The sequence below is a fragment of the Colobus angolensis genome, unplaced genomic scaffold (assembly GCF_000951035.1).
Source record: "Colobus angolensis palliatus isolate OR3802 unplaced genomic scaffold, Cang.pa_1.0 Scaffold233, whole genome shotgun sequence".
NCBI classification, from domain to species: domain Eukaryota; kingdom Metazoa; phylum Chordata; class Mammalia; order Primates; family Cercopithecidae; genus Colobus; species Colobus angolensis.
In genome coordinates, this window is record NW_012115522.1 from 1,261,692 (window position 1) to 1,276,331 (window position 14,640).

General features: G+C 38.8%; 1 protein-coding gene across 1 annotated transcript in view; it reads right to left on the reverse strand.

The window, feature by feature from the left end:
- Positions 1 to 4,570: 4,570 nt before the first annotated feature.
- LEPROTL1 (leptin receptor overlapping transcript-like 1) overlaps positions 4,571 to 14,640 on the reverse strand; it is a 12,630-nt gene continuing 2,560 nt past the window's right edge. The window contains exons 2-4 of the mRNA XM_011944542.1: positions 10,272 to 10,347; positions 7,761 to 7,947; positions 4,571 to 6,905 (exon numbers count right to left, since the gene is read on the reverse strand). Coding sequence (XP_011799932.1) covers positions 6,789 to 6,905; positions 7,761 to 7,947; positions 10,272 to 10,347 — 380 coding nt within the window. The 3' untranslated portion in view covers positions 4,571 to 6,788. The remainder of the gene's footprint in view (positions 6,906 to 7,760; positions 7,948 to 10,271; positions 10,348 to 14,640) is intronic.

Sequence of the window (14,640 nt, forward strand, 5' to 3'; positions counted from 1 at the left end):
TAAATAACTCGGCTAAGGTTACATCACTAGTATCAAGAAGAGCTAGAAGTTGGGTGGGTGGTCTGCCTCCAGAACCTGGTGTGCAGCCTTTATGCTGTGATGTGTGCTACAAAATGTAAACCCTCCAGGAATTTAAAAAATGGTTACAAAGGCCGGGCATGGTGGCTCACGCCTGTAATCCCAGCACTTTGGGAGGCCGAGGTGGGTAGATCACCTGAGGTCAGGAGTTTGAGACCAGCCTGTCCAATATGGTTAAACCCTGTCTCTACCAAAAATACAAAAAAAAAAAAAAAATTAGCTGGGCATGGTGGCGTGTGCCTGTGATCCAGCTACTCGGGAAGCTAAGGCAGGAGAATCGAACCCAGGAGGTGGAGGTTGCAGTGAGCCGAGATCGTACCAGTGCACTCCAGCCTGGGCGACAGAGCAAGACTCCATCTCAAAGAAAAAAAAGAAAAGAAAATGGTTACAAAGTTAGCATCCCAACTCTGAATAGTGTTTTGTTTGGCAAGGGTCTGAAAGAAGGCAAATCGTGGCACGTCTAAGTAACGGGTGGATATGATGAACCAGTTTGGATCTGTGGTCCAGAACCTTGGTTTTTATTTTCAATCTCTCCCTCACTACTCCTTTACTCCCACCCAGGTGATATGGATGCGCAAAAACTTGGTAGTCATCACTGACTCCACTCTCTCTTCCACACAACTCATCAGCAAACCTTTTATTCCTTTAAAATATAGCCTGACTCTCACCACTTTTTATATCTCCATGGTATCTGGGATCTAGAGATCAGGGTATCAGAATCAAAAAGCTGTCCCCAATTGCCTCTGAAACCCCAGGACGCTGAAGAACCCCAGACTGCTGCTCCAGAGGAACTCTCACATCCCTATGACCCTGCTGGCTGACACAAGACCTGCCAGAGAAAACGGCCTCCCACCCAACCTCTGCCTCCCAGATCTTTCCCTTCCGTGAACTCCACACTTCTCTCTTGGCTTGGAGAGGAATCAGCTTCATTTGATGTATTTCTGTCTCTCTCTTATCTCATTAGACTACCACTTCAGAGAGGGACTGTGCTCCAAGATTTTCCTCTTTCCAGTAGTACCTGGAATGCTGTCATGTGGCATGTAACTGCCACTGGGAACAAGGAAGTTTTCTAGAGGAAAAGCTGAAACCAAATGTGGAATTTCAGCATAACTATCTCATGACATACCCGAAGCGAAATACAGAGATGTGAACACCAAGTTGTTTCTACCTAATTCATTGGACATTTCTTAGCATCTGGGTTTTTAAATGTATGTATTTTTGAAATCACTGTTTTAATCACTGTTTTGATTTAGTTGATAATTTAATAAATTAAATTATTTAAATTACTAGGCCATTTACATGAGTAAATGACAAACATCATTTCTAGTATGAAGTATAGCTCGAAACCACCTTCTTTTTCTTTTAATTCTCAGGGACGAACACCTTTGTCTTCACTGCTACACTCAGTTAATGTTTAGAGCCAATTCGTGCTTATGTTTTGGAAGTTGATGATTTAGACCTCGACAAAAATAAATCCATCTATACTTGGTTTAATCCTAGAAAGTTGTTTCAGTTGTAAACCCTTTTAGAAACAATCCTCAAATAGCTGACATAAGTAAACCTAGCTTTCAGGAAAACATCTGTCTTATTTTGGGGAAGTTCCCAAATCTACACAAGTTCATTTACTTTTATGTCATAGTTGTATTTCCATATTATACAATAAACTGATCTACCAAGAGAAAAAGATACTTTCGATATTAAATGCCAGACACACTATATACCAAGATAATTAATAAATACTAATGCTCTTACAGACATGGAAATACTCAGGTTTAGTCTTGAGTATTTTATTCTATTTGCTGGTTTCTATGGTTGTAAACTGCCACCACGCTTCCCTTTCATAGTATTAGACGTTCTACTTCCTTTTTTTTTTTTTTTTTTGATACGGAGTCTCGCTCTGCCACTCAGGCTGGAGTGCAGTGGCACGATCTTGGCTCACTGCAACCTCTGCCTCATAGGTTCAGGCGATTTTCCTGCCTCAGCCTCCCAAGTAGCTGGGACTATAGGCACCACCACCACACCCAACTTAATTTTTTTATTTTTAGAAGAGATGGGGTTTTACTATGTTGGCCAGGATGGTCTCGAAGGTCTGACCTCAAGTGATCCACCCTCCTCAGCCTCCCAAAATGCTGCGATCGCAGGTGTGAGCCACTGCGCCCAGCCTCTACTGTCTTTTGAAGTAAAAAAAAATTCCTGATTCTGCCCCCACTACAAACACACACACACACACACACACACACACGGAGTACTGCCTCTAAATACAAAACTCCCCAGAATTACAGTTGAAAGATAAATGTTTTATGGTCATAATCTCTCACTCATAGAAACAGGTTTGGATTTTCTCTGTTCCCACCACCCTCTGCAGTAAATATTTGAATCGCTGTGACTAACCATGTGTATGGGCATAAGCCACATAAATCACAGATGAATTCAAATAATCTTCAAGAGACTGGAAGCAAACCATACAGCCTAAAGTTTCTTGTAAAAATAATCTGTAAATCTGTCTTCATCCCTAAACTTTTAGTCACTAAACACAAAGGGTGAAGTAAGATTTAAGACCCCAGAAATCAGATAAAGGTCTATGAGTATCTTGAGCTAAGAATAAGCCCTACATTATTAAAGCGTAGTAAACTTAATTATAAGGCTTCTTCCGCTACACAGCACGGTAACACCTCCCTTATGTGGTGCTCCTTTTGCAATCTCAGATTGCAAAATACAGTTAAAAATTAATTTTTTTTCTTAAAAAAGCCTTTCAAGAGGAAGAATACCTATCACAAAGTATTTCATTTGTGCAAGAGGTAGGAGGCACCCTAATTAACTCCACTGACGTTGTACTGTGTACAGAAATGATAATTGATTTAATAAGCTTGGTTGCCTTATTTTTTTCCTTGACCACTTTCCACTCTTCCTAATATACTGTAAATCAGCAACTTGGAAACAAAATAAGTTAAGGGGTGATAGAAACAAATACTCAGTTGTACGAAAAGGATCAAAAACACAATTCCAGAAAACTACAGGTCTGCAGCCACTTATGATGGGGGGGACATAGTTTATGATGATAGTCCTAAATTACCAAGGCAAAATTAAAGTGGTTTAATATATTCTAAGAAAGCACAAGTGTATGATCCACTTAATACATTCAAACGATTACAGTAAAACAAACATTACTTCTCAGTAAGTTAAGCTTCATTGATCTGAAATATTTACCTACAGGATATGTTTTCTTCCTTGGGAATGCCATAAAATGAACAGACCTGTAATAAAATCAGAGCTCCTAATCTTCACTGAAAGAAAGGGCAATACAAGCTTATAGGGAAGAAATACGAATTTCAATTTCCCACCAATCGTATACATCATAAAGCATCCTGGGACCTAAAACACACATATCACTTAACAATAACGTGTTGCTTGTTAACTTTGGTGCATTGATTAAAAGTTATCTGAAACTTAAGAATCTAGTCACATTAAATATAAATATCCTAGACTTTAGAAATCTGGATTATTTTGGCCAAGTGTGGTGGCTCACGCCTGTAATCCCAGCACTTTTTTCGGGGAGGTAGTGGTGGTTGGGGGCGGTGGTGGTGATCACTTGAGGCCAGGAGTTTGAGACCAGCGTGGCCAACATGGCAAAACCCCGTCTCTACAAAAAACACAAAAATTAGCCCGGTGTGGTGGTGCACGCCGATAATCTCAGCTACTCATGAGGCTGAGGGGCAGGGGGATCACTTGAGGCCAGGAGTTTGAGACCAGTGTGGCCAACATGGCAAAACCCTGTTTCTACAAGAAAAACAAAAATTAACCAGGTATGGTGACCCATGCATGCAATCTCAGCTACTTAGGAGGCTGAGGCACGAGAATCGCTTGAACCTAGGAGGCAGAAGTTGCAGTGAGCAGAGATTATACCACTGGACTACAGCCTGGGCACAAAGCAAGTCTCAAAAAAAAAAAAAAAAAAAAAACTGGATTATTTTGACAACGCCCCCAAAATCATATTAGAGCAGACATTTAGTGTCCATGGCCTAACTTTTTAAAGTATATGATGAGATTATAATTAGGACAATTTGGGACATGATTAATGTTTGAAAAAAGAAAACAGTACTAGGCTTTTTCTTGGTCTTTGGAAGCAATGACGACTACTTACATAGTAAGTAGTCATAAAAATGTTCTGAAAATTTAAGAACAGGTAGGACCTTGCCTTTAGATCAGCAGTAGTCTTAAATGTCAACAAAACCTTCTATGACTGTTTTTGTAAAAGATTTTGTAAAAATTCTACTTCCCAGATTACCAATCCTTTTACTGTAGCTCAGAATCACAGGGCTGCATTGTAATATCTGTTACTATGGTTTCCATTTTATTTTGGAATGGAAACTTCTGCAAGTCTAACATTACACCAATGTCATCTTGCTTTATATCACATTATTAAAATGATTAATGCACTTTACAACGAAAGTGTGCAATATATTTTCATTTCAAAAACACCCACAAACTAAAATAGGTATTTAAATTCTTTATTGTTTCATCATCAAAAGTTTTCATTCCATAGAAGAATGGTAATGCTGTATCAGTGCATATTCTATGGAAAATTCATATCTCAAGTAACTAGCCTAGAAATCAGAGACAGCACTATGTCAAGCTAGTGTACAAGGTCAAAGACACAATGCTGCCAATGCAATTAGTATATAGAAAGAATATGCAGCTGCTAGAAAAAGAGTCTATGGCCAAGTGGATAAAACAGTAGCAGTGCACTGCACTGACATCTAGAACAGAAAATGGGGAAGGACTCGAGAATGCACTTCCTGCAAAAAAAGTCCAGTAGATCACAGGCACAAAGAGTTCCCAACTGTCTCACCAGCTGTCTAATTCATGTGTACCTGCACCTTCCTCTTCAAGTCTGAACATTATAATACCACAAGCCACTTTCAGCCTCAAGTGTGAAGACTCCAGCCACATGCCGATATTTCATCCTGATATTTCATTCTGCTTCCCGTCATCTCATATCTAAAAGTCATGGCTTAAGTTAGGCAATAAAACCTGTGGCTTTAGGCATCTTTAGTAAAAAAGGTGAACAAACCCCAAATTTATTCCCATCTTCTTGAGAAATAAACTTCATAAAACAACAAAAGATAGCTGTCATGATTACTGAGTTTTGGCTGATGGCGAAATAATTTTTATGTAAGTATACTGAATAAACATACAAACAAATATTCTTAACAAAATACTGTCAGACCAACTTGAATGTTTGTATAACCCACTCCCGAAAAAAGTCCTGATAATTGTTAGATGTAAACGACCATTACAAATTGATCATGCCTAGTTACTGGGAATTTTTTGGTCACGTATGTTTCTGAAGCTGCTATATAGCTGGACTTGGCTACTTTGTATTAACTCACACAACAAATGCCTTTTTTAAGGAAACAGCAGATCTATCATGATGAAATCAAAATCAAAACAGTTCAGAGGTATACAGGAGACTTGTCTAAAATACTTTTAAATTACATATGATATAACCTTAAAGAATAAGAACTACCATTACCATGGTCTAAATCTTAAACTGTTAATGCATGAATTATCTGTAAGACTAACAAGTTACTTGTTAATCATGGCAAGGCCTTGTCGGGGAGGGGGCATTCTGAATGTATGGCATAGCAATTATTTTCCAGGTAAGTAAACACTTCTAAGTGTTATTAAACTATATTTGAAAAGTTATTTTATGTAATATATACAACATACAAAATAAGTCAAAAGGAGGAAGCAGAGGAAGGTTTTCTGGCATATATGATGCAAACATACAACTGTCCCTCATCAGTAGTGGTTCCATGTATGTCCATTTTAACAGGGTAAAACATGAAAGGTTGATAGGAGATCACAAAGTTCACTTATAAATAGAAACAGGATTCAAAAACTGCAATTTCAATGTCATTTCTTCCCACATTGCAACTCACTCTAACGATAATAAACATAAATAAAAACCTTATCTCAAAAATCTGTTTTTACACCCTTACCTTAAAGTTTAACATAAATTCTTCTAACAATTGAGAAGAAAAGCACTCCTCTGTAGCAATTCCATAAAATAATTTTCAATTCACAAAACACCTGTCATTAGTAAAACCAGCAACTCTTATGGAGGGCATGGGCATTAACACTTGGCCCCTCTGAGGTATAAATGCAGCTATATTTGCACTGAGTATATAGTCTATAACGTATGCCAACCATCTGCCTGTTTGCATAACATTGGGAGTGATGTCATCCTGACTGATTGAAAACTTACTTTTACAATTTTTTGTAATAATGGAGGCTAAATAATTTTAAGAGAAAAGATGTACTTGCCCAGTAATACAGCCGGCAGAATTCTGAATTCCTAACCAATATAAATGATTACATTAAAAAAGTGTTTAACATTGCATATTGATTCCAAAAAAATCAACCAAACAGGAAAAACACATAAATATTTAAATTCAGCAGGACACCACAAAAAGCATACTATAGATAAGTGTGAAATCAGTCAGGCTTTTCCAAAAAAGAAAATCCTTTTAATCCTTCAGCAAGTCTCTGTGAAAATAGTACGCTTACAATAAAAGTGAGAAGGGAGCACCTAAAATACCCCCAACAGGCTTGCTATATCATACAGCATTAACTGCCCCGTCTCCTGTGTGCGTGAATGGCCAATGAATGACAGGAAGTCCATTTGACAATAGTTCAGTAATTTCTTTTCACCACTGCTGCCAGCTGAAGTCGTCATTGCTTCCAAAGACCAAGAAAAAGCCTAGTATAGTTGCAAAGATGACTGTGTTTCCTGTGAGAACAAGTGCACAAGCTCCCCACTCAATCTATGGAAATAAGATACACTCAGTTAACAGGCATGAAAAACAAAAGGAAAATGAAAAAAAAAAAAAAATCAAGGTTCCAATCGTATCCTAATTATGATCTAAAAGAAACATGGCTTGTAACAGTAATTGTCACAGTGCTGAACACATACTTAGTGGTGCTTTTATACTACTGTTTTCATTTACCATTGGTTCCTTTAAAAAGAAAGTCAGGAAATGACCATTCAAAAACAAGCTTGACTTCTGGGCTATGATGAAGCAGCATAAAATTCTACAAGTTTCTGTTTATAAAGGAATGTGCTTACTCTTCCTTAATCTAAAAATCTGTCTAGAGTAGATTAAATTTTAGCATATCACAGATGGAAACACACCCGTGTACATTCTTTTGAAGGGGTGGGAAAACAATTGCCTTCTCCATATGGCTGTCTTCTCTACCTCCCCAGAGATGAAGGCGCCAAGTGTGGATCAGTGAGTTTGGGAGGAAGAATTGAGTACCCATAGCCAGCCCCTTCCCCTCTTCAGTGCTCTTCCGCCTGCAGAGCACATACATCTTTTCAGGTCTTCCAGATTTTAAGTTTTACAGGATAGGCCTGGGTTGTTCAGCACTGGGGGAGTTGATATGCTCAACTCTGACAGTTAAGTATTAGCAAGCCAACAGCTGCTGCAGATCCAAGGCACGTTCTTAAATATCTCTTTTTTTTAGTTAACAAGAACAAATAATAAAGTGAGATTTTAATCTCTGTCTTCTAGGCTCTTATGTCTTTCATCTCTTTTCATATCATTAACAAAAACTTTGCTTGAGAAAAATTTAACACATGTTCAATATAAAATCATTAATGGAAGAAGATAATCACTTACCAGATGCGCTCTGGCAAATACAATAGGGAGTCCAAAAGCTGACACAACAATGCCTGTTGTAAGAAAGATGGCAAGTTCCTTACAAGCGTTACTCATAGCATCTGTATCATCCACTAATCTTCTTGCTATGCAGTATGGAATAGGTGAAAGGATGTAAAAAAAAAGAACAAAGAGGGGCCAGTATTTGCTAGAAAAAGAAAAATAAGTTAATGTAATTTTTGCTATGTCATTTTCCTAGACACAAAATACGGTCTTTTTAAAAAAATCAAGATTCATTCCCTTGACTTCTAATGGATACCCAACCTTAGCATAAATCGGAAACAACCCTAAACTTCCCTTACATCACAAGGAACTCCCAAATTACAGAAATCAAAATACAGAAAAGCAGCTAAAAGTAATTTGGAACACTTTCGGTCAGAATATAGAATTTATCACAATAAAAATAGATGGCTTTTATTCTACCATCTAGTTAATTGTATTGTACCACAGTCATTTCCTGGTTTTGATAACTATAGTTATGTAAGATCTTACGACTCTGGCAAGCTGTGTGGAGGGTACAGGGGATCTCTGTGTATGATTTTTGCAACTTCTTCAGAATCTAAAATTGTTTCAAAATAAAAAGTTAAAAAGAAATAGATGCCCTTAAAACTACCATAGAATAAAATACATATCATGGTGGAGATCTGATTATACAGAGGCTTTATGATAAGCAGCTATTTATGTTTCCTAAATTTATTTTTATTTTTATTTTTTTGAGACAGAGTCTGGCTCTGTTGCCCAGGCTGGAGTGCAGTGGTGTGATCTCGGCTCACTGAAACTTCTGCCTCCTAGGTTCAAGTGATTCTCCTGCCTCAGTCCCGCTGACTAGCTGGGATTACAGGCGTGCGCCACCACGCCCTGCTAATTTTTTATTATTAGTGGAGATGAAGTTTCACCATGTTGGCCAGGCTGGTCTTCAACTCCTGACCTCAGGTCTAGGCCTCCCAAAGTGCTAGGATTACAGGTGTGGAGCCACTGTGCCTGACCATTTCCTAAATATTTTAAGAAAAAAAATTAAAAATTGAATATATGCTTAAGAAAAATAATTCAAACAGTACAAAAGCACAAAAAGACTAAAAGTTCTCCAAATCTCCTCTTGCCCACTCTCCTATTGAGCTTCTCAGGGACTCTTCCACATTTCCACATAAACTTTAAAATATGAACGGGTCCCTGCAGTTTCCTAACAGTGTGTCTTGAACATATTTACATGTTAGCACTTACAGCTCTTCCTCATTCTTTTTAAGACTGCCTAGTATTTCCATTAATAGATTTACTATAACGTAACCATTTTTCTTCTGAAGGACATTTAGGATGTTTCCAGAATTTTTTTTGGCTCTTATAAATAAGGCTCAGATGAACAAAACAAAACCAAAAACCAAAAAATAAGGCTGCTTGAACATCCATACTCTCCCCCACTAAATGTATCTATGTAAACATCTGCCAGTGGGTTTGCATGAGTGAAAGGGCTACCTCAAAGAATATATACTTTGAGAGCTACCAGCAAAGTTATCTCCAAGAAAACTACCTATGTGTACTCTCCCACAGCACAAAAGAGTGCCTGCTTGCACTGTCTCTTGTCTTTGCCAATGGATTTGGCTTAGTTTTGAGTGAGGCTGGGGATATTTTCATGTGCTTATTAGCAATTTGTAGTTCTCTTTTTGTATTTTTTTTCTATTGAGTTGTCCATTGTTTTCTAATTTATCTAAATGTTAAAATGCTAACTTTGAGAAGTTCTTTCTATCCTAAGGAAAGCAATTTTTGTTTTTTGTTTTTTTTTTTGGAAACGGAGTCTTGCTTTGTTGCCCAGGCTGGAGTGCAGTGGTGTGATCTCGGCTCACTGCAACCTCCGTCTCCTGGGTTCAGGTGATTCTCCTGCCTCAGCCTCCCGAGTACCTGGGACTACAGGCATGCGCCACCATGCCTGGCTAATTTTTTTTGTATTTTTAGTAGAGATGGGGTTTCACCATGTTAGCCAGGCTGGTCTCGAACTCCTGACCTCAGGCAATCCTCCCACTTTGGCCTCCCAAAGTGCTGGGATTACAGGCGTGGGCGAGCCACCGCGCCTGGCCGGAAAGTAATTGTTTACATCTCTTTTTTTTTTAGTCAATTGTGCTTTGACTGCTTATGGCATTTTTTTTGCAAAAAGACATTTTAAATTTTCTTGTAATTAGTATTATCAATAGGTGTTAAAAACTGAGCAGGAGGGCTGAGGTACTGTGTAGCTATCTTGCCATTGCAGACTCAGCAGTAGTGAAAGAGCAAGTAACAGCCAAAAGTCTTATTTGCATTTTGGTGTCCTAAAATATTTAGAAACAAATTTTAAGTGATGATTTTTACAAAGGTATGTGTTTGGTAAGTGAACATTTCTCTGCTTTACTTTTATAGTAGTAAAAAAAAAAAACAACTTTTTTAAGCTTTAAAAGTAGAAAAATTTTACCCTTAAATATTCAGAAAGACAAACATTTTACATACTTGTATATTGGAAGGGCACATCCAAGCATCAAAAACATCAGTCCGATCGCTCCTCCAAAGGACAAACTAATCAAAGCTACAAAGCAAATAAAAAGTGCAATAGGAATATAAATTAGTTAAATAAATATTATTTTATTAATATCAGCAGTCTGAATATTATCTGTAACCTCAGAAGCAAAAATCCCTCAAACGTATTAATAGTAAATTGCCATCAAAAGTGTAAGTTATCTAGTCTTAGAATAAGTCTTCTGTGGTATCTTCAGGGCAAAATAAAGTGACATTGACTTTTCTTGTTTTGTTTTGTTTTTGAGATGGAGTTTCAGTCTTGTTGCCCATGCTGGAGTCCAATGGCTCGATCTCGGCTCACTGCAACCTGTGCCTCTCAGGTTCAAGTGATTCTCCTGCCTCAGTCTCCTGAGTAAGGTGGGATTACAGGCATGCACTACCACGCCCTGCTAATTTTCTATTTTTAGTAGAGACAGGGTTTCTCCATGTTGGTCAGGCTGGTCTCGAAATCCCGACCTCAGGTGATCCACCTGCCTTGGCCTCCCAAAGTGCTGGGATTACAGGTGTGAGCCACCGCACCCAGCCAGTGACACTGATTTTTAAAGCTCTAACCTACTGCTAGTATACCCCACCACATTCCCCAATAGCTGGTTCCCTTTCTAAAGAGTCACAGTCCACAGGCTCAATGCTCTTCTGGGCATTAGAATTATATTTACTTCACAGATCACTACAGTTTTGAAAAAGCAGTATATGGAGAAACTCCACATTCTCAAGGTTACTGGACTTTAAAAGCCTCATACTATAGGAAAACCTCTTCTAATCAGCTCCTGTTTCTTGCAGATATACTCTCAATATGCATAAAACTGACCAGAAAAAATGCCTGAGGATATTTGTAGTTAATGATTTTAATCAATTAATTTTGTTGCAGATCTTTAAATCGTTTGCAAAAGTAGAGCTGGGTTTCCTTCCCTAATCTACATTAGAAAATCTGTAGGATAATGGGTTATAATCCCTCTGAGGTACCACTATTTTAAGGTGTTATTATAAGCAATAGATGCATTCTACAGGTGAAACATAGTTTCTAAAGCTACACACACACACAGAGTAGTACATTTTAAGGTGCTCTCACATGTTAGTGAATACAAACAACTTTCTTGAATAGGCATAATCAATGACCTAGACTAAAGCAAAGAAATAAATGATAGCCGAGTGCAGTGGCTCATGCCTGTAATCCCAGCACTTTGGGAGGCCGAGGTGGGCAGATCACCAGGTCAAGGGTTTGAGACCTACCTGGCCAATATGGTGAAACCCTGTCTCTACTAAAAATACAAACAATTAGCTGGATGTGGTGGCACATGCCTGTAGTCCCAGCTACTCGGGAGGCTAAGGCAGGAGAACTGCTTGAACCCGGGAGGGGGAGGGAGGTTGCAGGGAGCCTAGACTGTGCCTTTGCACTCCAGCCTGTACTACAGAGCAAGACTCCATCTCAAAAAGTAAATAAATACTGATAAATTTATGTTGAGTTCTATATAACCTGTATTTCTACAGTTACAGTGGCTAAGAAAATAACTAGTTTTGTTATTGTTAGGCCATTTTATTAAAATTCAGAAGTTAAAATTCGAAAGATTTGAAGAAAGTCTAAAAGTTACCAGGACAAAGGCTAACAAAGAGAAACCAAAATGAACAGGAAACAGGTTAAACTTTGCCAAGTACTACTGATGTACTCCGCAGAACTAAAATGGTTGTCATCAAGGACGCCCAATGACATAGTGGCTTGGCAGATTTAGTTTTTGGTTAGATCGCTGATGCAGGTCATGTCAACCCCGAACACAGTCACTTAGTCCTGAACACCATTCTATTTCCAGCTACAGGAAAAGAATTGCATTTTTATTTTACAGCAAACGAGGCACTTCAAGTTTACAGGGGAATGCAATATAAACTGTAAGGAAAATTACGGAATTTACCATTTGTTTTCTTCAGTTCCAAACTGGTTCTCATGACCGGGCCCTGCCCGCCTCTCTTGTGATGTGTCACACCAGACTACTACAGTGTCCCTGAACCCTCACTTTAGTTACACTGGCCCTCTTTCCTTTCCTGGAAATCAGCAGTCTCGCTCACTCACGTGGCCTGTGCATACTGTGTCCCTTCTGCTTCAGACATTTTTTTCATTCACTGAAGAAATATTCACTGAGCACTAAATATGTGACAAGCACTGGGGATACAACAGTGAATGACGCATGGCCCTTTCCCACTCCTCTCCACTTTCTTCCAACTTAACTCCTGCTTTTCCTTCAGATCTCAGCCTCTTGGGTAGCTGGGACTCCAGGCACACGCCACCATGCCCAGCTAATTTTTTTTTTTTTTAGTAGAGATGGGGTTTCATCATGTTGGTCAGGATGGTCTCAATCTCTTGACCTCGTGATCTGCCCGCCTCGGCCTCCCAAAGTGCTGGGATTATAGGCATGAGCCACCGCACCTGGCCCCAGTGAAGTTTTTCCAAACCTTCTGACTAGACCAATTCCCTGTTATATTCATTTATTCATTCCTCTAACAAACATCTATGGAGCACCTAATGTGTGTCAGATACTGTTCTTGCTACTGGAGACAGAGCAACGACAACAATCAAAGCTTTTGCTCTCACGGAGCTTATGTTCTAGTGGGAGAAGAAAATGATTTTTAACAAGCAAGCAAATAAATGTCAAGTGATGACAAATGTCAGGGAGTGCTATCATCTAGACACAGTGGCCAGGGGAGGCATCTCTGATGAGGCATCACCTGAGCAGAGATCTGTGTGAAGAGAGGGAGGAAATCACATGGATATTTGGGATGAGTATTCCAGGCAGAGACGCATGTATGCTGAGCCCCTCTGTTCACTGAATGCCTCTCCTTTGCTCAGTTATCAGCTGTGATTTCCTACTGGTTTGTATTTTGTCCTTCCTTCTCAACTGTCCATTTCATAAGAAGGGGGAGCAAGTTTTTCTGTTGTGATGGTCGTGCCCTGGCTCTTAACACTCAACAAATATTTGTGGAATGAATGTAGCAGAGTGGAAGCAGCATGGAACTGACAGTAAGGAGGGTCTGAGGCCCTAACAGCTACTAACTAGTTGTCCAAGTAATTTATGAGTCTCAGTTCTTCCTCTTTAAAACGACAGTTGGACTAGATCTTAAAAGCAGATAATTTTCTGAACACTAAAGGTACTGTTAAGACAGCTAAGTCCATTACTATAAATACTACCTAGTAACACCTATCATTCAGAAGCCATTTATATGCAACTTAGAATCCTGGAGAAAACAAAGGCCACTAAAAAAAAGACAAAATAGATGTTACAAAGCCCATACTAAAGCCAATATTCTCTATAAAAAGACCCTTAAGGCCAGGCGCGGTGGCTCAAGCCTGTAATCCCAGCACTTTGGGAGGCCGAGACGGGAGGATCACGAGGTCAGGAGATCGAGACCATCCTGGCTAACATGGTGAAACCCCGTCTCTACTAAAAATACAAAAAACTAGCGCCTGTAGTCCCAGCTTACTCGGGAGGCTGAGGCAGGAGAATGGCGTAAACCCGGGAGGCGGAGCTTGTAGTGAGCTGAGATCCGGCCACTACACTCCAGCCTGGGCGACAGAGCGAGACTCCGTCTCAAAAAAAAAAAAAAAAAAAAACCCTTAAGTTCTTATTTATATTAATTCATTTTCATGACACAGTTGTTAGGTGGGAATTCAGAGTACAACACATTTTTATTTTAAAGAATCACCTATGCTCACTTATATATTTTTCAGTAGGTAAATCATACACCCAGAACAAAAATTAAGTAAAAAGGAACTTTCCCTTCCCAAAAGTAATCACTATTACCTGTATACCTTGTGACACAAAATTTTCTAAGTTTGATTATCTTGCTTCCCACATTGAAACAAATGGGAACTAGGAGAAAGAATTGCATACAAGTAAGAATTGCCCTCTGACAGGAGGCAGGAAGCAAAAAAAAAAAAATATTTAAACCAGGAAGAAAAATCTCAAAAAGCATGTTTATGGTAATCTCTGCAAGAGGCAAGCCACCGTAGGACCATGACAGCCTCTGAAGGTGACTGTTCTGTGACAGAACAGTCATTCATGTTCTTATCAAAAGAGAAGGTATAAACTGACTACACTCTTGCAAAGTTAATGAAAAATGATTCCTTAAAAAAAAACAACAAGGTCTAAAATGAGATAAGGCTCAAGTATCAAAAAAACAATTTTAAAAACATAAACCAATATTGTCTTATTATAAGTGTTATGAATAGGAATATTGGAATAACATTAATATATTTATTTATGCCTGAGATTCCAATTCCTTTTAAATGCTGTTGTATAATGAAAAAGTAAGGTCC